The 27,166-nt window shown below is 40.6% G+C and overlaps 1 protein-coding gene across 11 annotated transcripts in view; it reads right to left on the bottom strand.

Annotated features, from left to right (window-relative positions):
* ZMIZ1 (zinc finger MIZ-type containing 1) overlaps positions 1 to 27,166 on the bottom strand; it is a 332,043-nt gene that overhangs the window by 117,930 nt on the left and 186,947 nt on the right. For 9 of the 11 annotated variants that reach the window (XM_071748298.1, XM_071748301.1, XM_071748299.1 and 6 more), the window contains 2 exons: positions 15,276 to 15,389; positions 6,152 to 6,257 (listed from right to left, as the gene is read on the bottom strand). In XM_071748298.1, coding sequence (XP_071604399.1) covers positions 6,152 to 6,257; positions 15,276 to 15,389 — 220 coding nt within the window. Of the gene's footprint in view, positions 1 to 2,577; positions 2,596 to 6,151; positions 6,258 to 15,275; positions 15,390 to 18,695; positions 18,834 to 27,166 lie in introns of those variants that run through there. The other 2 variants (XM_071748307.1, XM_071748312.1) reach the window with 2 other exon arrangements.

Below are 27,166 nucleotides of genomic sequence, written 5' to 3'. Positions count from 1 at the left end.
GAGTGCTACAGTAAAGGCATTAGTGCAGAAATGTTCCAACCTGGCAACAGAGTTTTACTGCTACATCTCTCGAAGTCAGAATTGGTACCATGGTAACAAGGACTTGTCAAATGTCAAAAAAGAACAGGCCAGATGCACCACCTGAGATTTTGGCTAGACAGAACAAAGCAGCTCAGCCATGCCACCACCTTTAGCTGTTCAAGAACACAACAGAGCAGAGAATGCCAAAAAGGAAGTAAATTGCCTTTCCAGAAAAATAACACCTATCTGCATAGGTATGGCACCAGGTCCTTAAACTCATATGAAAGATGGAGAGGAATTGCCAGCCCGAGGACAGTGGAAGTCTGACACAAATATCTTTCTTCTGAGAGGGGAAGGCAGACCAAATGCATGAGTAGCAGACATCTCAGGAAAAAGGAAAAGAAACAGATCAGCCCAGTAAGATGAGGAAGAGCATCTCCCACTCTGCAGGCTCTTCAGATGCTCTGTTGAGATATTTGAGAGATGACTCTTGACAAGTCTGCCAGGTGGCAAGGCAACCTGACAAAGCTTCTCAAGATACAGGATATAAGTGTCAAAACTTCAGGTATTTTAGAGTTTTGTTCTCAGTAAACTCATGGGCAAGAGAAATGGTCAAAGTCCACTTGTGATCCCCTTTTCTCACAGACTACAGACATAAATTAGTGCTGCTTGACACAAAGCACCAGTACTGACCGTGCTTCCCTTTGGTCAAGGGGAGGTGCTGACTTTATTAGCAGAAAATAATGAAACTAAACCCATAATTTGAATGAATTCTGAATAAATCATTCATTTATTTGCAGTACTCGCACTACAAATCCTCAGGAAAGAGAGCCTTAGTTGCAACAAATCTACATCTTCCTGATATATGTTCCAGACCAGATTTATTTTATCTGACTGGTAACAAAGCTCAAGTGTCCCAGCTGAAAGGATGGCTCCACTGGATAGATACTTGCAGGAGAAGAGGTGGTTTCTGTCCAGTATTATACTCAATTTAATTAAACCAGATAAATAAAAGTGAGATGGAAGATGTATTATTATCCTTGCTTCAAAGATACAAAACTATGAAACAGAGAGCAAAGCAGCCAATGGCACACAGGGAGAATCTGTGCTGAGAGCTGGGAAGTGAACCTGGAGATCACCTGAAATGTAGCCAGTTTTCTGCATCAAAAGATGTTTCAGAAGGTAACAGCTAAAAGAAAAATGATGCCTTTATTTTAATGAGGAGTGTCAAGTGGACAGTGTAAGTATCACTGCCTCAGACAGCTGCATGGAAACGTAGAAATAATGTAGGAATACAGTGATTAAAGGTTCTTAACCAGCCTCCAACTACATCAAGAACCACATTATGCAGTCAGTTTCATACCTTTATTGAGTTTTATCTTTAAAAAGGCAGTTTGATTTTCCATTTGCCTTTCCTCTGCTCCCTCCCTCTCTGCTATCATTTTAACTGAAAACTTATTCCAAATGCAATAGCTCAGAATTCCCCCCTAATTGAAATAACTTACTCAATTTACACCCTTGTGGTTTTGTATCTACACTGTCCTGTAGCTTCACAGCTCTTCTTAGTCTAAGTTGTTCATATGTTAATATTTACATACATTTCATAACTCTGCCCAGCTTTCATTTAATGAACCAAGCTGCCCACTCATCCTTCTTATCAGCCACTTTCCTAAGTACAGGTACAGCATTTGTATTTCTTCTACAGTCAGATGAGACCACTTCGACTTGATCTGCTGAAAATCTTTGGTGTGAGGCTTGAGACTGACAATTTGTATGCTATTTCTTTCCAAATGCAGACCTGTCCATCCCTCAGTCCCTTCAAGCTGGAGGGATGCCACCAGCCTTGGCTGTAGTAATTTCCACTTTACAGCTGTAATCCTGTTACTCACCTTGCCTCAGCAGATAATGGGAACATTATTATTGGAAACCTAGGCAAAGTGTTCATCTAGCCTTAGAGTCCCCCATAATCTAGAGGTTATCCTTTCTACCTTTTCCTCATTCATGTTGCAGCCTCATTTCTTCTGTCCTTCTGCAAGTTTGATTTGATGATACAGCAACATACACACACCCAATCTATACTATTGCTTTGAAATAAGGCAATAAAACGTGGTAGACAATATACCCCAATCAGGACATACCTTAGGGCTCAGTATCTTGTCCAGTGATGCTTCAACACCACCATTTGCCAGTTCTCCCAATGCAAATTACCTTTGTTAACCAATATATTCACAGCTGTGGTATCAGATCCACTAAGAACAACCCTATTATTTTAAAGTTACATTACGATGATTAAAGCCACAGAAACAAACAAAAAAAAACCCATAATGGAAAGTCATCAAACACCATAAAGTTTTAGTTTGTGCCTCATATAAACTTAAGCTCATTAAGCAATGCCACTCTTGAAAAGGAAAATCAAAAGCACACCAGGCAGAGCCTAAGGGGCTGAAAACAAAGCAATACCAAACCGGGGTTGCTCTGCTATCAAACATCTAACACTCAGCTGCCCATCCAAGCTATCACATGTTTGCTGTAGCTTCTCAGTGATTGCTAAAGTACCTTTTTTTCCTTTTCTGCACAGTTCTGCCCCGAGGCTTCTTCCGCTCCCTCTCTTTCCAGAGCTCCTGAGCACTGTCCTTGCCTGACAAAGCTCCCTCTATGAGCTCATCCTGTCGTCCCCTTGGCTGGCCTCAGCTTGGCCTCCTGACAAAAGCAAAAGTAACTACAAGAGCAATGCAGTTCAGTAGCTCGATTAAAAAAAAAAAAAAATCAGAAAAAGATTATTACTCCTTGTTTATTTTTATTTATTTAATACTCTGATCGGTGAACTCCACTTTATTTGAACAACAGACCTTAAAGCCAAGCTACCCTAAACTGAAGGATAAAAGCAGCAAATACCATGCTCAGAAAACACCCAAATAAGCATTATTCAGAAAGAGGGTCTTTTCTTCAGGCTTCAGGGACCACAATCCATGAACACCCCTGTGCTGGCACACTGAGGGACTGAGGTTGCTGCGGTTTGCAAGCCAAGGAGCAGGCAGAGAACCTGCTCGGCCATTCCCTGGAGGTGTCACAAGAAAGCAAAGGAATTTGCCGTGGATGATTTGGAGAGCAGCTGTCACCAGAAGAGACACGTTTATTTTTAAAGGCTTTTTGTCATTTTGTCTTCAGGGTGAGAAATGCTGTATTAGACCTCCTGCTGAGGCTGCAAGCCCAGATGCAGCAGCCCGGGCTCTGAGAATGAAAGGAGGCAGAGCTATGATTTCAGGTACAAACACCGGAAAGTAGAGACAAAAGGCACAGTCATTAAATCATCATTACTCTTTAAAAGCCCACATGACAACTCTTCAATCCTTTTCATCCCACACAGGTATTCTCCCTGCCTCCCGTTCCCTTCCAGGCAGTCTCCAAAATAAAAAAAAATTAAGTATATCAATGACCAAGTAAAAGAAGAGGAAAAACCATCACTTTTTCAGCAAAACCAAACGGTCCTGGATGGGAAACGCTGAGGAGCTGCCTGCCCCCAGAGAGAAGGTTGCTGTGCCACCTGCCTCCAGCCTCTCATTTCTCCTGGCTTCCTCCCCATCCTTGCCTGCCCCCTGGATCTGCATCTCCTCTCATCCCTCCTCCAACCTCCTTCATCAACCTCTTCAGTTTAGCAGGGAGCTACCACCCACATGGTTTAATCCAAGCAGGGTGGAACAGCGTGGGACAAATCGCATGAGGCAGGGGTGTGGGTAACCCCTAGAACCCAGTTTGGAACTGGGTGCTCTGCCCTCTGGCCTCAGGCTCCAGTATTCTTCCAGCAGGGCATAACTGGGACCCCTGAGCACTGCCACGGGGACCCTCCCTCTCCTGGGCCCTGCAGGGAGGCAGAAAACAAGCAGCAAAAAGTCTTCTGCCAGCACGGGTCCTTCAGCAAGCTCAGGATGGGAACTGTCACCAAGGGGACCACCAGTTGGGCTCAAGCTACAAACAAGCAGAGCTGAGGGACAAGATGCTGGGGTGGTCTCCCTGCTCCACAGAGCAGAGCTGGAAGCCTCCTGGGCCACTCCAGGTGTCCCTCGGGACAGAAGCCACCAGGTCTTGTCCCAAGCTGCACAGAGATGCTCATAGTGGATGGCCCTCAAAAGGACTGGGTGGGGATATTGTCCCCAGTGTTAACCTACTCAAAGGTGCTTTAATTAGAAAAGACTTTCTTCTCCTTGCATCTCAGAGACTAAACAGGATGGATTCAAATGGTTTTGCAGCAAAAATCTCTTCTGCCAGCACGGGTCCCTCAGCAAGCTCAGGATGGGAATTGTCACCAAGGGGACCACCAGTTGGGCTCAAGCTACAAACAAGCAGAGCTGAGGGACAAGATGCTGGGGTGGTCTCCCTGCTCCTCAGAGCAGAGCTGGAAGCCTCCTGGGCCACTTCAGGTGTCCCTCAGGACAGAAGCCACCAGGTCTTGTCCCAGGCTGCACAGAGATGCTCATAGTGGATGGTCCTTGAAAGGATTTTCTCTCCAGTGTTAACCTACTCAAATGTGCTTTAATTAGGAAAGGTTTTCTTCTCCTTGCATCTCAGAGACTAAACAGGATGGATTCAAATGGTTTCCAGAGCGATCCCTTTTGGCAGCATTAAATTCACACTTGGAGGAATTAATTCAAACCACTGTAAAGTCCCCTTAAGCTAAGAGGAAGGGAAAAACAAATGCTTAATCATTAAAAATCATGCCATTTGATACCTAGATCAGGGAATTGCTGAAGGAAAGTGACTGGAAGAAGTGGTGAATGTGTTGTTCAATAGATGCAACAGAAAAAAAAAAAGGAGCTACTCAACAGGCAAACACCTTTGACAGCAACCTAAATCATGAAAGGCAACTTTCAATGATGCCCACTGTTTAAAAAAAAAAGCAAAGGGCAATATCAACACCTTTACAAAAAAATGAATGAGGGAGCAAAGCCACTGTTGCTTCAGAAATCAGAAAATGTTAATGAACTTAGATGTGGTAATTAAGCCTTTCCAAATCTTTCTTGAAAGATTGTGACTGGTCAACTCCACACAGCTTTCCCAGGTGAAAACCAGACTTTTTTTTTCAATGTTTACTAAAATTAAAGATCACTTCCCCTGCAAAAGATATCAAAGTCCATTTGAATAAGCCTAGCAGTAGCTTTCACATCTAAGGAACTGCTGAGAGGACTTAGGACAAAATGTAGTCATGAGTGAAGAAGTTTGAGGCTGATAAAAACTGAAGAGGAACGTGAAAAGAAATGTTAATGGCCAATCAGTTGACTACAAGTTACAGTTTTGGAAGAAGGTAACCTTTTCTGATGTTCTAAACCAGGGACTGCATACCAGTTCAGTACAAAGCAGAAAAGTTATCCATGCTCAGTCTAGAATGGAACAGTTATCTGCTTGTTTTCCAAGCCAGTGCACATTATTTTGACATTCATCAGCTAAGAAAAGGAGAATGAGAATTAAATGCTCCAGTTAAATCAAACATGTGAGAACAGAAAGACCCCAAAGTACATTTTCTACTCTTACTCTGAAGAGAAGAAATGGAAATATATCATGATCAAATATTGCTACTTGATCAGAGCCCTGTAACAGATTATTACTATAAAATACTGGGAAAATGGCTACCTAATACTATACCAGTGACATTGCCACCTACTTTTGGCTTAAAATTCTAAAGCTAATGACTAGATACATGAGAAACTATGGTCTTCTTTGTACAGACATGCAGTCAAGGAATAAAAGTTTGGTAATAGATACATCAGGGAGCACAGAGTGAATGTGAAAGATTTAGAGGTTCACACATGACAGAAAATCAATGGTTTACAGAGACAGAAGGGCCTGACTGTTTTTATTCCCACCATGAAATTACTGACCATCAGTGCTTCTGAAAGCAACATTTCATCTAGAAGATCAAATAGGGCAATGAATAGCATTAGCTGGGGAAAACAGAAATTTCAGAAGTATCCTCAGAACAGCCATTGAAACGCTAAAAGCAACAGCACCATTACCACCAAATACATGTCTGGCTTTGCTAAAGAATGCAAAACAGTCTCAGGTAGCATTTAGTAAGAGTGTGACCATCCAAGAACCAGCAGTATTAAAAAAAATAATTAAAAAAGGCTTTTCCTACCAGCTGATTTTGGAGTGAATTTGTCTCTGTTGGCTGCACATACTGCCAGTAGCCGGTATCCAAGATCCAAGTCAAACCCCTGCTGAGCTGCCACTCGACTGACCACCTGCAAAGGGAAAGAAAAAGCTTCATTAGGGGGTAACTTGAGCTCTTTGCCAAGTTAAGTTAAGTTAACCTGCTGATCAGCACCCAGGTTAGGCAGCTGAATCTGCTGGGGTGGTGTCCTGGCTTGGGCCAGGATAAAGGTGATTTTCTGTCTTGTACTTTTGCTGTCAGGTAAGTCTCTTGTAAGTGGTTGCACTTGCTGAAATTAACAGGGCACAAAAGTGGTGTCAGGCACTGATGGTTTCCAGCACAAAACAGGAAACTGAGCACAGTTCTTCTGGGGCACTCACCAGAAAAAAAAAAGCCTTATGGTTCCATGACAGCTGGAAAGGCAAAGCTTTTCCAAAAGAAATCATGCAAGAGAAATGGAAAGATGGTATGGAAGACTTTGTACTGTACTTGAGGCTTCAGGATGAGAAGTCCCCAGGTCTCTGTCTCTGTGTCAAAAGCAGTTCCTGGCCCTGTTCAGGTTAAAATGCCCCCAGTGCTGTGATCAGTGTCACAGTTGCTGCATTTCAACAATACTGTGTTGGGAAGCACGTTTACTACAGTTTTAGAATAAGCAGGCTTGTGCAAGTAGTTGCCAAACCAGGGAAAGAAGCTGGGAGGGGTGTTGTTTTTTTGTTTTGGTTTGGTTTTTCACTTTTCCTGGAAATGGGAGCTGATCTAGAAGAACTGGCAAAAGCAGGCAAATCAAAGACTGGGGTTAAGGATGGAAAGCAGCCACTCAGTTATCAGCCAAGAAGGTATCTGCACAAAGCTCTGCTTAATATAAACACAATACCACGATCATTCTGGCAAACTGGGCCAAATTTACACAAAGCAGAGCTTTTTACATTGCCTTCTGGTGGCACCAATGACCTCAGACTCAGAGGCACAGCTAAAACAGATTATTCTTAACTTTGTCATTACTACTTTGCAATGAAATTAAATGATCAGCGTTTTTCTTTCCATTGTGACAGCGAAAGGCTTGCATTTATTTCAAAATTAAAGTAAAAAAACCCAGCTCATTTATCCTCCAAAGACTCTGTTTGAGGTTGACTACAACTGAGGTCAGACATTGCTCATTTGGTACCTGGAAGGCTTTCCTTGGGTGAGCCTGGGCCTTTTAAATAAACACAGAGATTTCTCAGAAGCAAGATGACAAATGCATCACAGGAGTATCAACCAAAAAATGCAAAGAACTAACTACAAGACAGTTGGTAAATTGAATACAGGCAAGTCAGCAGACCCTGCTGAAACTTATCTTTGAGTGCCTCAAAGGAACTACCCTGGCAAATCTTAAAATTTCTACTGATTATCCTTCAAGAACTCATTCAAGACAGACTTTGAAGGCACATCAAAACTCTGGTTTTAAGCTGGTGAAAAGGCAAATCTCAGAAATTACAGGTATCCAGACAGACAAAACCAACTAGTAAACAAATTATTAGGTGAATAACACAGACATCATCATAAATCCATCAGCACAGTGCAATTTTCCTCTTTGAAAAATCAACTGGCCTTGAAAGCAGAGGGAAAAGAGTGGGTATGGCATATCTCAAGTCTAGGATGCCTTTTTGAAATTGCCCTGTGTGACAGGATCATCACAGAGGAACATAGCCCAGATGACAGCAATATCTATTTCACTCAGATTATTAATTAATAATTCTCTGTCAAATGATAACTTGTTCTCAGTACAGGTTGTATTCAGTTCTGACTTGGAGAATGGAACACAGTGAATTGCAAAACTTCTAGATGGTAACAGATGAGTCTGCAAGACACTTAAGAGAACAGAAGGGTTTAAAATAATCTTCATTAAAAAATGTTTAAAAAAACCACCTATGAAATACTATAGATGGGGAAAAAAAATCAAATGCCCAAACAGAAAACCAAGAACAACACAGCTGAGAGTGCAAGTGACTAAGGATAAATACTGGAAAAATGTTCTAGGTGTTAAAGATCATCAAGCACTGGACCAGGCTACCCATCAACCCCTGGTGATTGGAACACATGAGAATTTATGGAAAATATTTATACAACACCCCAGCTTGGGGAAGAACATGAACTGCCCATAAGAAAACTTAATTAATAATAATTAATTAAATAATCTTTATATAATCATAAAATAATATATAAAATATATTTTTATATATTATTTATATAATCATAAAATAATCTTTATTATGAACAGTGTTGCATTCATACCTGAGACATTGCAGCCTCTGCTTGTGACCCAGTTCTGCAGAGCTCAGCTACCTGAACTCTCAGGGTCTTTGACAATGAGGGGAAAAGCATCAGAGTTAGGTTTTAATAACATGAAAACCAGAGGTATTTGGCTACCAACTTCTTTTTCTCTTTGATGAATTTAAATGCAATATGGGCTTTTTTCCTGTCTTTTTTTTTTTTTTTTTTTTTTTTTTTTTTTTTTTTTTCTTCTTTTATTTTTTTTCCTCTTTTTTCTCCTTTTACAAGGCTAAGGAGCTACACCATGGCAAGCTCTGCTCCCTGCCCTTCTTGTCATCACACTACAAAGTCCTGGAACAATGTACCTCTTAACCTAACAGGCTGGATAATCAAGAGAGCTTTATGACTGCTTATTACAAAACTCCCTTCCCATTATGTTGCACTTTCAATGAATCTCTTCACCAGCAGCAGTCAAGAGCACCCCCCCCTGCTGGCATCAGAATGAATTTTACCAATTCAATTTGCTGGCTGCTCAAAACTCCCAATGCCAGCTGATTGCTGGTTCAGACAGCTCTGTGTTCAGCCACTTGTGCACACTTGAAATTATCTGAATGCAGTTTGAAGACGACAGCAGAAATTTTGTAATTAGAATTCTGCAATGTAGATGGTAATTTTTTTCCCCCCTCGGTAACAGGCAAAGATCAGATAAACAGGAAGCAAATTGGGGGATTTTGCAACATGAATAGTGATCTGCCTCAAACAGAAAGAAAAAAGGGGAAAGGGAGGAAGAAACCTTTGTGATCTGAAGTCCTGGCCTGATGAGACTCTTATCCTCCAATTGCAGAAGGGCTGCCTCAACAATACAGACAATCAAAGCAGGTGAGAAAAGTTATATATCATTCACCAGTTTCTTGCCTTTGATGCTTGAAAACAGACATCAAGAAGGTTCTGCAAATGTAATAGATGCTACAGCACCTTGTATTCAAACTAGGGTTTTCTTAAAATAGATTTTCTACCCCATTAAGTGGATAAGGACTGCATTTTCTAAATAAAATAAACCAATATCCTTGCCACCTACTACTTTTCTATTGACAAGCACCTTGTACTCAAACTAGGGTTTTCTTAAAATAGATTTTCTACCCCATTAGGTGGATAAGGGCTGTATTTTCTAAATAAAATAAACCAATATCCTTGCCACCTACTGCTTTTCTTTTGACTCTTCCCAAAACAGTGAAGTAAACCATGCAGAATAAGGATTCCTCCTCCCTTACATCCTCCTCTCCTCTGCATTTCTCCACCATCCATAAGCACAGAGAAGGATACTGTAGCCAACCATCTCCATCTGAATTTCTCCCAGGAGGGAAAGATGGGGGATTTTGCTTTAATTAAGCCAGCTGATCACTGACTTCCTCCAATACTGTTGCCATCTGAGTCCTGGCAGACTCTGAGCAAGGATATGGGTGAACCACACAGCCACCACCACAGGCAGACAGCAACCCAGGAATCCCAAAGGTGTTTTAATTTGGATTGCAATACAACTCACATAGCTTAAAGATGTTAAATAACTCTAGTCTTGACTGAGGAAATGAAAGAAATTCTGTTACAAAATGGGCCTGAGGATACCTGGAGGTCATGGGACAGCCAGGATGGAAAAAAAAAAAAAAAAAATTTAAAAAAAAAACAAACAAACAAAAAAAAAAAAACAAAAAAAAAACATATATATATATATATACTGTGTGCTGAACAAATGCAAAGAGAGGACACCAAAGCAGAATTTGTTCCACGTGAACTTTTTGCTCTGGAAGTCTTGGATGCAAAGATGATGTGCAAGGTTTCTAGGGCTCTAGTGGGTGGCTACATCCTGCCACTTCCTGGGTATGGATATGCTGAGCCAACTCTTCCATCCCTAACTACTGGCACCTGATTTGAAATCTGATTTTTCAATGTCATATGCTGATTTTGGTTACTTTTCTGCATTCAATGCAATGAAAGCAGCCAGGCATGAAGTCAGTGTAGAAGCAGAGACATTAGCATTAGCTCAGCTTTTGGTTTTGCTGTCTGAGACAACCTCTTGTAGAAACTTGACATTATTCAATGATACTGCTCTTGGCTTCTTTTTTTTTTTTATTTTTAAATTTTTTTATTGCATATCAGATGAGCTAAAATAGATTTCTGTATCATGAAACTCAGAGCATCTATTCTGAGTTTTCTCTAGATGACCTAAATAATCTCTACAGTCTCAATTCCAGGATTTTCCAAAGAGAAATGCAGTTCAAAATTTTTTTTCATTTATCAGTGTCAGTAAAAAAAATGAACCTTTAGGAGATACTTCCATCAGTTTAAGAGAGGTGCTTGTTATTTCAGCAACTCTCTTCAGCTGATCTAGTAAGAGGTACAAGCAGTGAAAAATATTTAAATTAAATCCATAATAATGAGAGTACAACTAGGAGTTTCAGTGTTGCTTTGCTTTAAATTAAAGAGAATCTTTTCTTCAACAAACATGGGTGAGATTCTCACATTTGAGGGACTCACATTTGGAGAGGGTATCTGGAACATGAAGACCATGGGGAAAAAAAAAAAGACATTTTCAGTGACAATTTCAGCACAGTTATGGTCAAACTGGGATGGAAAGTGGATGGAAAGGGAAAGCCAGGTCCTCACTATGGTGGTCAGAAATCCAAGTTTTCACTGGAAAAGCTCTGCTACATTCAGAGCCAGCCCAGGTGAGTATCCCTGCTTACTTTCATTCCTCCTCCTGCCTAAAACCATTGCAGCCATGTATTTTAATTCTTAAAATTAAGCCTCTAGGTAGCTGCACAGAGTTACTGGTCCTTTTATCTCCTTTCCAGGCAAGCTGAAGAGCCCCAAAGAACAATGAACTCTGTGCCTTGTAAAGCTGAAGTGCAGGAAGAGAAGGAAGCACAGGCATTTATTGTCCTCTGCTGAAGCCAAGTCTGTAAATCTCTCCATTTTGCTCTGGTTTCCAGTTTGCTGCAGCACTGACACAAAAGATAACCAATGCCCTCTGGAGAGGTATTTACAAGTTAAACTGCTTGGCAGGAGCAGACTTAGAGGATGAGACAAGAGTGGATCTGAGAAAAAGAAGAGTGTGAGACAACCTTGTCCAGCCAAACTCTGGTTATTTTTTTTTAACTGCAGAATTATATTCTTAAGTCTATCAAAAATACTAGACTAACCATGATATATTCTTATCCTAAAGTGTTTTATAAACTTTGAACAGCAGAATAAGAAACTGTTTGTCATGATGGACTTGATGATCTCAGAGGTCCTTTAAAACCTGGCTGATTCTGTGATTCTATGATAATAAAACCATCTATGTCTGGTTTGTGGAAAGAGGAGGTTATTTTAAGCAGGTCTCCATAACACTATGCAAGAAGTAATGTTACATACCAAAGAACACCAGATCCATTGCAATTTCAATAATTTTTAGTATCAATGATTTCAATTTTAATTTGAATTTCTGGCTCTTGCCAGAAAATTCAGCCACATTCAACATGTGCTGTCTCAGGACATCAAGGTTTCTGTTAAGCACTGGCATTACAATTCCAGCACAGAAAACCTCCCATAATAGCCTTTTCTATGCACTACTACCCAAAACCAGTGATTCCATAAGTGAAGCTGAAGTTTTCCTGCATTCCTGCAGATGCCTGAGCAGAGCACTTCTAGTGCCACTTTTCTGAACCCATCCAGGGTCTGTCAGACTGGAAACAGGACTGGAAACACTGGCAGCATGGGGTTAGAAAGTGAACCAGATATTACTGAGAGTGAAGCTGTGAAGATGCTGTGTCAGATAAATGGAACTGCTTTCTAAAAACCACTTCATCAAATCAAAGCACAATTTCAAGATGCTGAGCATCTTTTTTACCAACAGGATTAAATCCTATTGGTTAATTATTGCAAGATATAATAGGAAAGATTTAAATGATGCAAAGAATCTGTTATACCAGTGACACCACTGAACTGGTTATTCTTAATATAACAGCTCTAATCTGATGTTTTGTCATTACATCCAGTGCACTTAAATTCCAGTGTCTGAATGGATGGGTTTGGTCATTCTGAGAGAGTTTGCCCTTCTGCAGTCATGACACATTAATACATTTCAATTTAGAGCAGTATATGCCATGTTATCTGCTAGTAGGATATGATAATTTCATACTCCTTGATGGCTTGAGAACAGTTTAGTGTGCAATTTTTTCCCTGGTCAGAGAGCTAACAGAACAGAATGTCAAAAAATAAGAAATCCTTCTGCACACTACAGAGGAACCTTATAAGCAAGCAAGCATTTTTAGTATTTATAGAATTTCTGGATTAAGTGCATTTGCCTTCAGGAATTCACACAGCTTAAAGGTTGTAATGATGGCAGAGACTCCTTGCTTTAAAAAGCAGAGAAAAAAAATAATCAAAATTTCAAGGGAATTTGAAGGTAATTCTAAAGACTGTAAAAATAAAACTACCATCCTGTTTTAGTGTCTGAACAGATTTCCATACTGATTTTTCATTTTTCCTTTAGCATAATCCTCACAGAGAAGACCACTTATAAACACTGTCAGCATTAAGAAAAATTGGCTCCTGATAGTACAGAACACAGAGCTGATAGAACATAGAGCTACAGAACATAAGCTGATGTTAAATTTACTCATGATACTCCAGTATTTCAGATGCTGCTTGCTTATTTGCAACTTTCTTAATAATTTCCCTGGAAACAGGCTGAAGGCCTAACATGTTTGTTAAAGACAGATAAATACATCTTCCTGCTAGAGGACAGAGAGTCTCAACACCCACATTTGCTTCCAACGAAGAGGAAAATGTTTAGAAAGAAGTTCTTGCCCACTGCTACATATTAGGAAGACAAAGGAAGTATTTCCTCTGGTGTAGAACCATGTAATAAAAATCATTTAATGGGAAGCAGGGGAAGGGATGTGCACAATGAGAAATAAAAGAATCCCCTCCTTAGAGGGATTTTAAAATCAAGAAACACATCTTCACTGCATCTTCCATGCATTCTGTAAATCTGGTGTATTTATCTAACACACAACCAGCCAACTGGTTCAGCTCCTGGGTTTCCTCTTTGTTAGGAATATGATGAGATCACATCATGTGATAAAGATGCTGGTGCCAGGCAGTCCTGCAGGGCAGATACTGCTCTTCCATAACCTGCCTGGAAAAGGGGAATTTCACTCCCCCCTGTTCAGATTTCAGGGAGGAGCATGAAGCAAAGCAGTATGAGTTGTTCAAATCTTAACAGTAATTAGATAATAAGGGTGTTGTGGGCTTTTTTTGGTTTTTCTTCCTGGTCAGAAGAAAGAATTTTAATTTCTAGAAATGCTGCTAAGCAGGGATTGTGTGTTGTACTTCACTGAGCACCTCCTTCTCACTTTCCCTGTGCTTTGTGACTCACTAGCAGTCAGACCTCCTTTTGACCCTGCACTTGGGCAGGATGGCAGATCTGCTTATGTAGAAAGAAAGATTTGAACAGCAAGGAAGTCACAGGTCACATTTATTATGTTTGTAGCAGAGGTCTGCAGGGAAAGACTCTGCACAAGCTGCCTCTTAAGCATACTTGAGCTGAATGGCTCCTTTCCCAAAGGCTAGCAAAGTTTTTCAAAAGTATAAATAAATAAAATGTACTTATGGTCACTTCAGATCCTATGTACATTTTTTTGTGATTGAGGTTACATATTGAAGACAACTTTTACTTCAAACAGAATCCTTAAATATCTTATCTCTGGACACTGCTATTATTTCTAATTTCCATTTTTTCTCTCCATTTCTACCATTTCCATGTCTTGTTTTTCTGATGGGAAGAATGATGTGCACCTCCTCAGATTGCTGGATTTATTCTGACTTTTTTGACAGAGGAATCAGAGGGATGCTATACTCTTCAGCACATTAAGATGGAGCCATTCCTTAACATTTGGATTTCTGGCAACTGAATCTCAGTCTTTGTGTCTGTTTTATGCATGTCAGCTCCAAAGAACATGAAAATAATCCATGCATTTCTCCCCTGCCAAAATACAGTGATGGTATCTTCATTAATAATTTTATAATTTCTCAATGACTTTATTTATGTCAACTTGTCCTGCAAATGGCAGTGAACCTTTTGAACACTCCTACTGCAGTCAGAATTTAATTCCTCTCAAGTCTTAACACTTTTGGACTGGATTTTGCTGCTGGGTGCATGGGAAATAAGCTTCCAAGGTAAAAAAATGCTTCTGTGTACACATTGAAAAAAAAAAATTTCAATGCATTATAATGAAGTCGCTTTAGGAACTGCAGGGTTCTTAATAAAGAGTGAATGGAAAGAAAAGCACTGAAGTCAATAAAACTTTCCTAATGAGTATGGCAGGATTAGGTTTGAGGAGAATGTATGTAACAGAGTCTAGCAGACACCTCAGAAACACTTTCAGCTGTTTAGTTTGAAGTTCTGTGTGCTCAGGACAGAAGACAAAGAGAACTCCAACCCCACCAAAACTGAGCAAAGGAAAAGTTAACTCCTGAAATTCTGTTAACTCCATAAGAACAGAGCTCACTTAGCAACTTAAAACTATGAAAATAAGCATTGTTTATATCAAGTAACCTGGACTATGCACATCTAAGTAATCCAACAATAAATATTTTTCCTTTTATGATTTAACTTCAAGTTATTGCATTTTTCTTGCTGTTAAGTAATAGATCAAGTGAACAGCTGGTAAGATCTGGCTTCACATGCTGAAGATAAACTGACAAAAAAAACCCCAAAAATCTAAATTGCAGATTCTGAAAATCAAATTCCTTTGGCCACCACAAATTTCCTGTAAAAGAGAGGAGAGGAAGCAGTCAGAGGGAGCAAACCTACCGTCAGACAACCCATCAGGCTCTGCTCAAATGGTCTCTGGAAGGCTCTGGGGTCTCCACACCAGTCCAGGAGCTCTGTTGCTGCATTGTGGAAGTTTGCAGGGTTCTGTAAGTGCTGGGAAAAAAAAAAAAGCAACGTGGTAAATAACACACACAGTCTTTTCTTCATCATGTTAATGCAAAGTTGAGGAACTAGGGACTGCAGATGTGATTTGGAAGCAAGACTTTGAATTGCAGAGTGAATAAAGAAAATCCTACTTCATTTTTATTAATACTTATTTTACAAACTCAATAGTTAGAGGTGAGCTGTAGCTTCCCTGAATTAATTCCTCAGGAACATCAGCTCTCTCACCTGCAAACTGCCAAAGTATTCCAGCATTTTAGCATGGGGGCACAGGAAAGAAGGAATACAATTCATATGAATATTATTGCAACTAAATTCTCCAGTTCTGCTGATGTTTTAATGAAAACTACAGAAATAAGAAGGAAGGACTGTCTTTAAGGATTGTTGGTCTCTGTTTAAATAATAGTTGTATAATTCTTGAGATTGATGAGAAAAATATCAAAATGAGATGAGAATTTTATCTGAGGGGTACAAAACCCACAGGCATAATTTCAAAAATTTATCATCAGTTTTGAAACAGCTACATTATTTGAGAAAATACAACTGCTTATTTCTAAGCATCTGGATAAATAATAATGTTCATGATCTATTCCCCCCCCCCTCATTCCCTTGTGCTTGAGAAGCCACATTTATTAACTCTAAGTTAAATGAAGAAAAAAAAAAATTTCCTCCCATGCCAGATTTTGAGTTCCCAGTCTGTGAGCTTTTGGATCACATTACTGTAATTCTTATTCAGTGAAGGCTCTTGGTCAGTGGCCTTGTTTCAACAAGGGATAACTGACATGTGGGGCACAGATTTTTAAAACAATAGTGGAATTTGAAAAAGCAGACAAGCCTGAAAAAAAAACTGCAGTTTTCTTCCTCTGCTCTACAGACTATGGTCATACTCCCATCCAGGCTGATGCTTTACCTAAGGCTGAATTTCAAAACACCACCTCCCTGCCAGCTGGTTGTCCAGTTGTAGGAATGCTCAAACTGTTGTGGTTAAGAGAAGAATCCAAGAAAATATACCTAAGATGACCTGTTTTAAGGCTTCTTGTAATAAAAAAGTAAATAGATGAAATCCCATGGAGACAATCAGTGGTTTGGGTTACAAATCATGTAAGTAAAAGGGAAAAAGGAAGCCCTTTTGAAGGATTCATTTAATCCTCAAAAAAAGTGATTGCCTAACACTAAATCTCTCAATGTCCACTGACACATCTCTCCTCTCCCATGCCACCTTCCTTTATAGGGGAAAGAGCAGTGGGTTCAAACCTCTCTACCCTGTAAGCTCTGCTGGTATCAAACATGATTTCCCTAAGACAGCAAAGGCAAATAAGGTGGTGAAAAAATCACACAACACTGAACACATCCTGCACTGATGGGACACAGGTCACAGAACTCTCAGTAGGAAAAAAAGTCCAAACCCCAAATCCTTCTCCATACAGAAACAGCATAAGGAAAAATTCACTGAAAGTTACCTGTCTACTTGAAATAATTCTTTATTAATCCTTCCCTCCTTAGGAAATGAATCTAAATCTGTTGAGAAGCCTAAATAAGGGTTAGATACTATTGGTTTTCTCCCGTGTTGCTGATTGCCAGCTATCCACATCTTCCACTAACACTTAAAATTAAATTTTGCTACTGAGAACCAGACATTACCTGAATGAGAACAATTTTTAGAGGTTTAGCCTAACACATGAAGAGCAGAGCAGGCCTTTGGCCATATGCTTAATTTTCTGAGTAGCACCACACAATAACCAATTTCTACTTAGCACACAACTGAGAAGCAGTAACCCTTTCCCAAAGGTCCAGCATACATTATTTTTGCATTTTCCTGTAGAAAATTTGAAGCTATGTGCTTCAAAGCAGGGGGGACCTTGATGACTTGATATGATTTGTTTGTTCTGTAACTCTCCATCACATTGTTTCACTGCACTGAGCACTGAGCCACACTATCAGAACCCATCTCTTAGTAAGTACCCAGGGCATGCTGAAACCCTGACTTCTTAAATCCAACAACACACATGAAACTAGTTTAGAAATTCACTGAGCAAGATAAGCAAATGTATTAGTTTTGTTATAGGTTAAAAAGCCCCAAACTCTAAGAAGAAGTTGTCAGAATTCCAGTGGTTTCCACCTCTGTGGAGTGGATTTGAGTTCTTTCTGGGTGTTCTGGTTTGGGCCAGGATAAAGGTGATTTTCTGTCTTGTACTTTTGCTCTCAGCTGAATCTTTTGTAAGTAGCTGCTCTTGCTGAAATTAACAGCAAGTTTCTCAGTCAGTGTCTGCTTCTAGGACTGGTCACACTCCATGGTTATAGTTACAGCCAGAAACTGGTGTGCAGAACCAAGGGCACTGCTCAGTTCTGAGGAACATTTTGCCCTCTGGAAGGAGAAAAGGAGTAAAGAGGTCACACCTGCAAACCCTCCTTTGGGGAGGAACAGACAAGACAGATGCCAAAATTGACCAAACAGAGTATCCCATACACCTCATACTCAGGATAAACTTGAGGGATCACAAGGGTCAAACCCCTTCCTGCTTCCCCTTCTTCCCCTGTCCCTGTTTTGCTTCAGCATCCTGGGAGGATTCCATCCATTCCTGTCCCTGTGCTCCTGATCCATTCCAGCCTGAATCCCTGTGTTCCTGCCTCCAGCTCCTGACTGCTGCTGATTCCAGAATTCCAGCCTGGACTTTCCCAGGGCTGCCTTGCAGCCTCAGTGGTGACGTGAGAGCTATTGGGGGAGGAACATGGTATCCATTTTCCTGTATATTTGTATATATTTAGTAATCTTTTCCTTTTTATCATTACTGTTTCATTAAAGCTGTGTAGTTTAGTTTCCAACCCATAAGTCTCTCTCCCTTATTCTCTCTCCTTTCTTTATCAGGAAGGGGGATTAATCCAGAGCATCTGGCATTCAGTTTAATTGCCAGGCCAGTGTTAAACTGTGACACTGGGACAAGAGAAAAGCTGCTACTGCAGGGCCATGTAAAGCCATGTCACACACAATTCTGCCTGGAACATACTGCCCACACCTTTTTGCCATTTAAGGTTTTGCTCTGATTTTTCTTTTTTTCAGGTTAAAGAGAGCAAGGTTACTTTTGTGGAAATCAAAGAGAAGATCCAGTATGAACCAGAGAGTGAAGTCAGGTGCAGTTCCTTGCCTAGGTTACACAAGAAGACATTCCAAATGCCTGCTATGATTTTATTATTTATTGACAACTTAAACAATGCTCCTGGAGCAAAAAGCCCCTGTGTCATTCACATCCTCACAACAAAAAGCCTGCTTGATAAAAATATTACACCTACTCTATGCACGAATAAAGAAGAAACCAAAGAGATTTTCTTAGCTTTTGATCCAAGAACAGAAGGACAAAACAAAGCTTATGCCAGATCCGTCCATCAGCTTTGTTGTGAAGCATTTCTCATGCATGACTCCATCCTCTTCAACAGAAATTATTGGCAGCATTTTGACAGAAGCAAGGCATGTGCCTGAAGAGTCCAGTCTGAAACTGTGCTTCGTGTAAACACGAAGAAAAAAAATCCCCTCATTAGTAGAGGGTTTAGAAAAAGGTGACAATGAACCAGATTCTTGCCATGACAAACCTTGGGATCTTTTCAAAGCTACTTGTGAAGGGCCACCTACCACCACCATGCTTGCAAGCAGTGGTGTTTTCAACAAGTGAAGAGGATTTGTATGAATAAAATCTGGAGCAGAGATTAAGTAAGCCAATGATCTGAATGAATCAGTTATTTACCAGCTTGCTTGCAGTATCATCTGCTTTTTAGAAGGCTATTAGTGAAACATGACAACTCCCATTATTTCAAAACCTAAGAGAATTTTCAGTGTAATACTCCAAGCCCCAAAGATTTTCTTAGCCTGAATGGACCAGAAATGACAAAACCACTTGATGCATGTGAGTGTATCATTATTGGAAGGATCACCAGGTGCTGCTTGGAAGAGACAGTCTCCTAGAGTAATTTATTTTTGGTCTTGGAAGGAACCTTGTGTTCTTTCTAGCACTTCAATTAACAGCCTGCTGTAGGGGGATGGAGAAAAAGGAAAGGATTTGGCTCCTGATTTTACTATGCCCAACGACAGTGAATTGTACCAGAAAAGCCCCTTCTGGGATGACAACTGGGCTGAATTCCAGGGAAAACAGGACCAGCTATCTGCTGCCTGTGACCACCTCTGGCTTAGAAGTTTTATTTACATAAAGCATAGACCATCCTTTTAAGTTAGAGTGGACATATGATGGGCAGAGGATGCAGACACACTAGGAGACCCAAAACCACTACCTTTCACACCAGCTCTGTGTCTGTTCCATAGTTTGTTGTAGTCACCTGGGGTGGCTGTAAGGGGAGGGGTGACCAACAGCCATACAGGGAGTTACACATGACAACAAAACAGCCACTTATTGGAACTGTCACTTCCCTCCTGTTTGATAAGGGTGGGATCAAAAAGTCTTGATATGCAACAAAACTCTGCAAGGGGTCCAACAGCATGAGCTTTGTACCACGTGAGAATTAAGGTCCCTATGAGCAAAACAGACACATGTAATAAAGATCTTATTTTTCAGAAGGATGCTAAAGCACAACTTTGTACTGCCAATCTACATATTCCCACCCCAAAGTAGGTGCAAACCAATTCCTGCAACCCAAGACTTAATATGTTTTTAGAGACAGAAAACTATTATCAACACTGAAATAGGTTTATTGCCTCTAAACATAGAGGACTGCAACCCAGAGGAACACTTCTGTATCTTAGAAAAGTCTTGGAAGGGTAACAGTCAAAATGAAGAGCACTTACAGAGGGTTAAAGTTACCTCCTGCATGCATCAAGAAAGGCTAACATGACAGCAGTGGTATGGAAAGTGACCCATTTAAGCATGGAGTCCATATGTTCCAGTTTGTTGCTAAAGAAAACAAATGTAGAATTTCAATTTACAAATGACACATCACTGGTGGAGGATTTTTTTTTTTTTTTTCCTCTCTTTTCTGCGGAATTCATCAGACGGGAGGCACAGACCTAATTTGCCACAACTTAACCTATTCAAAATGAGATGTCATGCAAATAAGTTTGTGAGCAGCAAACTGCTTAACTATGCTAAACAAGTGATTGCATTTCCTTACGTGATGTCTCACCAAATTATGAAGGCTGACTCAAGTTGTCTATTTATTTTGCCGAGTTACGTCTGCTCTGTGTCTCACTCCTTCGTTTAATTGAGCTGCTGAAGATAATGTAACTTATCACGCAGACACTGTGCCATGTTGCTGGATTCTGGGTTAATTAACAGTAGCCTACAGTCCCTGAATTTCTCACATGGTTAGCCACTTGGACCCTGTCTCCTGTCTAGCTTCACTAATCATCGAGTCTGGGAATTTCACATTAGCGATAGAACACAGGAGCAACACAACACAGCTCTTGACTGCACAGAAAAAGAAAACAAAGCTCCCTGCTAGGTTGTCTTTTCCTCTCTCTGGAGTTAACTCCTTCCTACACACCCTGTGGGGAGGCTGCACACGTGGAAAAATAAGAGAAATTAAATCCAGGTGGGGCTCCTGCAGGACGGCTGCTGTCCTGCCCAGCACCAGGGGATGTGTGGCTGCATGGTGAACAAACCTCGCTCTACAATCATCATTCCAGCATCATTCCTGCTGGATTTGCTCTCCAAATTCCATGCACTGCAGCTCCTGGAGCCTTGGCACCAGCAGCAGTGCTTCTCACTTGAGAAGCAGGCTACCCACGGGAATGGGGATGTGTTAGAGCACAGCATCCTTTCGTGGCAATACCGGACTGAAGGGCACCCGAAACTACAGATGCATTTTCTTGATCTGCTCAGCCCCATGCCAGGCTGCACCCAAGAGCTTCCTCCTCAAGCCTCCTTCCCAGCACCTCCAGAGCCTCAGCCCACACCTGCTGTAACTCTACACACAAGCTCACACCTTCTACAACTCCCTGAAAGGAGGTTGGAGCCAGGGGGGTTCGGGCTCTTCAGGCAGCCATCAGTAAGAAAAGAGGGCAGGGGCTTAAGCTCTGCCAGGGAAGGTTTAGGTTGGATATTAGGAAAAAATTCTTTACAGAGAGGGTGATCAGGCATTGGAATGGGCTGCCCAGGGAGGGGGTGGATTCTCCATCCCTGGAGGTTTTTAAGAAGAGACTGAATGTGGCACTCAGTGCCATGGGCTGGGAACCACAGGGGGAGTGGATCAAGGGTTGGACTTGATGATCCCAGAGGTCCTTTCCAACCCCAATGATTCTGTGATTCTGTTCTGACTGTGAATTAGCCTCCTAAATACTGATTTTCAGCCATCATTCAGTGAGATTCCCTCTGTGACCTAAGGGATCATTAGACCTGACTCGAAGAAAGTGGCAGCAAGCACAAGGCAGGGCTGGGAAGGTACCAGGACTCTGCTTTTCAGAGTGGAGTCAACTGTGGATTAAACGCATCCTGAAACTTCTCCTGAAGGTGGAGCTGTACCATCAATATAAGAGGAAGACAAAGTTCACAGTGTAAATACTACTTCTACCTCACAACACCCCTCCTTCTAAAAATAATGTTACTTTCTATTATTTCAACCTAAAGGAATGTTTTTTTGTTATTAATGTTCCTCGTTATTCTTCAGAAAGCATAACACATCCAAATAGATGTGCCAAAAGCAAGAAGTGATCTTCAGTGTTTTCACACTGCCCACATTTACTCTGGGGTTAAACCTCAGACTTCAGCCCAGTTGTTGCTAATTTAAACACCAAGCTAATCCGTGAGTTCTGCAAAACCTTGTGACAGGTCTAGAATTTCAAGTGGTATAAAACACAGCACCAAATCCATCTTTTCCAAATGATGAGCCAGATACTCAGTATGCCATAAATTTTGCATAGGGCTCATGACATTTCAAACGTATGGGTACAACTCTGAAGTTCCCCTGATTTCCTTGCTATTTTCAGCTGTCAGCATGGAAGTTTTCAAGCCTTTCTCCACAGAGTTAAAATTCTCACACGGTTGTAAAATCCAGGAATTTAGAGGCAAAAGGAAATGGACAGCAGTTATTAAGCTTTATATATATAAATATATAAGGATGCTCATAACTACTGATGCAGAAACCATAGTTTCTTTGGTACTAAACCAGTTGGAACTGGTTGAGGGAGGAGCTGACCCACTCTTTGCATGCCAACATGACTTTTCTAACTCTGCTGGATCCCCACTCTGACCCTTGAGAGACAGGACTGGGTGCTTTGGCAGATTCTGCCTGATTTTTTTTTTTGTCTATCTTAATTTTCCCCCAGACCTGCCTGCAATGGCATGTGGTGAATATGCACTGATGTTACTACTGAAAGGGGGCAGAGATGGGAGTAAGAAAGAAAAGAAACCAGGGAAGGGAAGGGAAAGAGAGAACAGAAAGAGATCACGTGCCCTTCGACTGAAACAACCCCAGAGCAGAATCATCCAGGTCCTGCACGTCGGGCAAAGGGCGTTGGGCTCCCAAAGGCAAACTAATCACCTCTCCAGAGAGTGTAAACAGGATTCCTGGTCAGACACCCCTGGCACAGCATAACCAAGGGGAGACAAGGCTGGCTCCAGCACACAAGAATGTTCCCATTAGACCTAAATTTGATAGCTCGCTGGGTACCACGAGCAGGCAGCAGAGAACCCACAAATCAGCAAAGGTCATTTGCTGTAATATGTTATTAGAGCCTTTATTACTTTAAAAACTGAAGAGGCTCCCTAAGAGAGCCCAACCACAAGCCTCAACTCCCACACACATCTCTACTTCAGGTCCCCATCCATCAGGAATTCCCTCTCTCCCTGCCATGCCCTCCACTGGCTGCAAGAGAGCTCAGGTGGTGGCACTGAGACACCAGACACTAACAGAGGACAAGCTTTAAATGTAGGAAATGCCAGTCCCTGAAATAGGTGGTTTCTCTATTACCTTTTTCATTTTTTTACAGTCAAGTGTGATTATCCACAAGGCCTTATCCACAAGGAGCTGTACTCAGCATCTTAAAAAACTCATCTGCAATGAAGATTCCAATCAAATGGTAGTTTCTTTCAAGAGGATAGAGGGGAGTATTGAGCTACTTTCTGTCCTTTGGGAGAGTGATTTTTATTTATCTGGATATGGTTATGTATAGTTCAATTCTCTATAGTCTTCTTCAATATCAAAGATTGTTTTATTTATAAAAAAAAATTAAAAGGCTCAAGCTGTGCATTTTGTATTCAGATAATCCCCCCTCCCAATTTAGTGTTTGTGAGATTGAGAGATCCCTAATTAATAGAATTATCTTGCACTTACATGGCTCATTCAATTTAAAGCTTTATAAATATTTTATTAAGCTCACATTTTGAGAAGCACAAGATATACTGAGAGATTAAAACCATGTTAGCCATGACTACTTATAAAAAAAAAAACAAAAACAAAAAAACAACACCCAGAATTCAAGGGAGCCACCTTTGCTCCACTTGTCCACGGCAGCTGATTTTTCAGAGGAAAACACTAAATACTGAGCAAAGACCAGCACCCCTTTATCACATGTTAACTACATGAAAGTACTGAGTAAGACAAGCAGGGGAGTCAACACAAAAGACAGGAGGTAGATCACATGATGAACAAACAAGAAAAAACAAATAAAAAATAAAAATAATAATAAAAGAATATCACTGGACTGGAAAAAAAAGGTAAGTTGCCCAGCTGTGAGCTGCAAGGGAACAAAACCTGTACTAATGCAGATTTCCCTAGGTGCTTCTTGCTGACACTTGGAGTATAAAGTGTGTGCATAAATCAGGACAGGTTTCAGAAAAAGGGAATGCCTGGAAATCAAATCACCTTGGCCTGCTGCCTGGATCTCCTGTACCAGGAGATCTGTGAGGAAGATTGAGCATCCATGTGAATGTGCTGGAAGAAAGGAAAGATCTTGCAACCTTGCCTTGTTTTGTTTGTTTTACAAAAGTGCTGGGGATGAAATTACACATCCTAATTCTCAGGCACTACACACAGAAGGGAGATCAGAACCACACTGCTGCTTTCCTGCTCTGCCACTTCCATAGCTGCAGAACTGCAGAGTATTTCGTACATACAACAAATTAAACTTTTTTTGTCCTAAACCCATCTACTGCAAGGTTCCACCTCACTCTCCCCTGCCTTAGAGGAGACTGTGACTTGGGGGTCTAAGGGCTGTGACCCAAATCTGACTGAATAAGGCAATGGGGGACATTAGGTGCAATATTTCCTTTTGTTCATCAGCTGATAAATAGAACACCAGTCCAGTCTTTGTACCCTTCTTGCCACCAGCACCTGGGCTGCTGCTATGCCAGCTGAGAGCACCAGCAAGAATCTGCTTTACTAAACAACATACTCAGAAGGCTCTGAGTTAGATTTTCTTAAGCACTCACAGAGAGTGACTTTAAGGGGAAAAAAAATGTCAAGAAACAAAGATACCACTGCTGCTTCTTCTATAAGGCCACACTCAGTGATGCAAGGCTCCAATCTGTCTTTAAATTGGCAATTACAGCCCATCTGAATTATGAAATCAGTTTGCCAAACCAGTTCACTCACTCTTCTGGCAACAGAAACAGCCCCTTTTCCATCAGTATCTCCTGTCATAAGATGCTAGATAAGACATTTCTGTGATTTCTGCAGCTATGTTGAGGTTTCTTCAGCTGCATCATTCCAATAGGCAATGCAGAAGCTTCCTTATGTAATGCCCCTGTGATTTTCAGCAAATAGTTCAGTCCTGAATATCTTGACATATTGTTAGTTGTTTTTATTGATGATAATTAGGCTTATTTGTTCCAGACTTGTTCACCTGCCTCCTTTACAAAAAAGAAAATCTCTTTTCATAATGTCTTTTAGTAGAAGATTAAGTGAAGGATACCAGCAAAGTGTGATGTCTACATAAATAATTCCAAGTTATGAACCACTAAATAATCTGCAGTGCATATCACAGCACTTTGAAAAGTTGGGGTTGGTGTTCTTCTCCATGCAATTCTTTTTGCAGTTGAGGTGGTTTAAATATAGTAATGAAATATTACAACATCCCTTTACTGGAAGATTATTGTCAATAGTGCACCCTTCACAAAAAAAGTGATGCTACCCAAGAATACAAGGTCAGTTGATGCAAGGTGAAAAAAAAAAACACTGGCTAAAATTCCTCTGACCTATGGGCTGAACCAGCTTTAAAAAAATTAGTTAAAATATATTTATTTATTATTCTAAATTTCTAAATGCACTGGTTTTGAAAAACAACCAATGGTCTTTATTATCCCCAGTCAAACAGCAGCACATTTGCTGGACTTATATTGTTTTCCTCTTAATTTCTTTGACTCATTTGAGTAATTTACTTACTCACTGATTGTGCTTTTTATAGCCCTTTTAATCAACTGGCTTAATCATTATTATTTTAATCTCTTAATCTATGGACAGATCAAATCTCAAGGTGACTGTTCAAAATGACCACTACATGAACTGATATCACCTTAGAAGATGTAAAAACCACATGAGCTGCTCTCCTGGGCCCTACCAGCCAGCCAGACATCACTGATATATTCCAAAGCCAAAAGGAAAATGCTTCCCCATCCATCTTTATCATTTGCACATCCTTACAAAACTTCCTGCAGCCTGTGTACAACAGGAACAGCTCTGCTTGCACTGTGCACAAAAGCAACAAGGAGCAAACTATAACCCTAAGGAGCTGCTATCCAACTGCTGATGAAAAGGATTTCCTACCCTCATCTGACACAGAGGTGTGGATCCAACTTAAAAATTTCAAGAATTTTCAAATATTCATCCTTATTTACCAATAGGCAACCTGAAGCAGTAGGCCAGATGCATGGAAAAAATTAAAATTATTCTAAATAATTATTTATTATTCTAAATACTATGGCTACTAGGAGTATTAAATTTAAAACACATATATTTTGTCTTCAAAAAACTCATGCCCCAGCACTTGAGGACAGGTGCTGCAGTGAACTGAGCAGCAGAACAGGGGAGGAGACAAAAGTATCCATACTGATTTACCCACCTGAAGAGGTGATGGCTGATACTAAACCCACTGGAATCTCATCAGACAAACCAAGGAGCCAAATACTGATAACACAGGGAAGGTGGCTTCTTCCCCTCCCCTCCAGAAGCACTTCCAGCACTTTACCTCTTGTGGTTTCACTGCCTGAGCCAGAGCTGTCCCTACCAGGATGCAGGATCTAACAGGTCAGGAATGTTGATTGACAAGTCTCTAAATGGAGTAGGGAAGCCAGGAAAGCTGCTCTGCTTCTCAGTTTTTCCTGAACATACTTAACTCTAGCAGAGGGCTATTCCAACAGACTGAGCACAAAAGCAGACAAAGAATTTGCAGCTATGGATCTCAGGAAAAAGAAAAAAAAAAAAAGGAAAAAAAAATTACAGCTACTAAGACAACACTGATGGACCATTCAAGCAATAAGCTGTAACACCTGAAGCCCATCAAATGTCTGTACAGAAAAGAAAGGGGTTTTTTTCACCATTAGCTTTACTTCTGCATGCTACTTTGAATTCAGAAGCTAAAAACCCTGTAACATTTATATGGACCACAACAACAAAAAAGAATTGTAAATAAATGTGCCCTTTATAAGAATACTTTGCACTTTCAAAGTTCTCAAAGAATTAAGTTTTCACAAAGCTTTATTGAAACCTTTCCAGCCATAATTTCATACAGTCCCTATTAACCAGTCCAAAATATATTAAAAATTACATCTTTAGGACTGCTGAGCATTTACATGAGTCTGCAAAAATAATACGGAAGAGCAGAAGAATTAGCT

The sequence above is a fragment of the Heliangelus exortis genome, chromosome 7, assembly GCF_036169615.1.
Source record: "Heliangelus exortis chromosome 7, bHelExo1.hap1, whole genome shotgun sequence".
Lineage (NCBI taxonomy): Eukaryota > Metazoa > Chordata > Aves > Apodiformes > Trochilidae > Heliangelus > Heliangelus exortis.
This window is presented reverse-complemented; position numbering and strand designations above follow the sequence as displayed.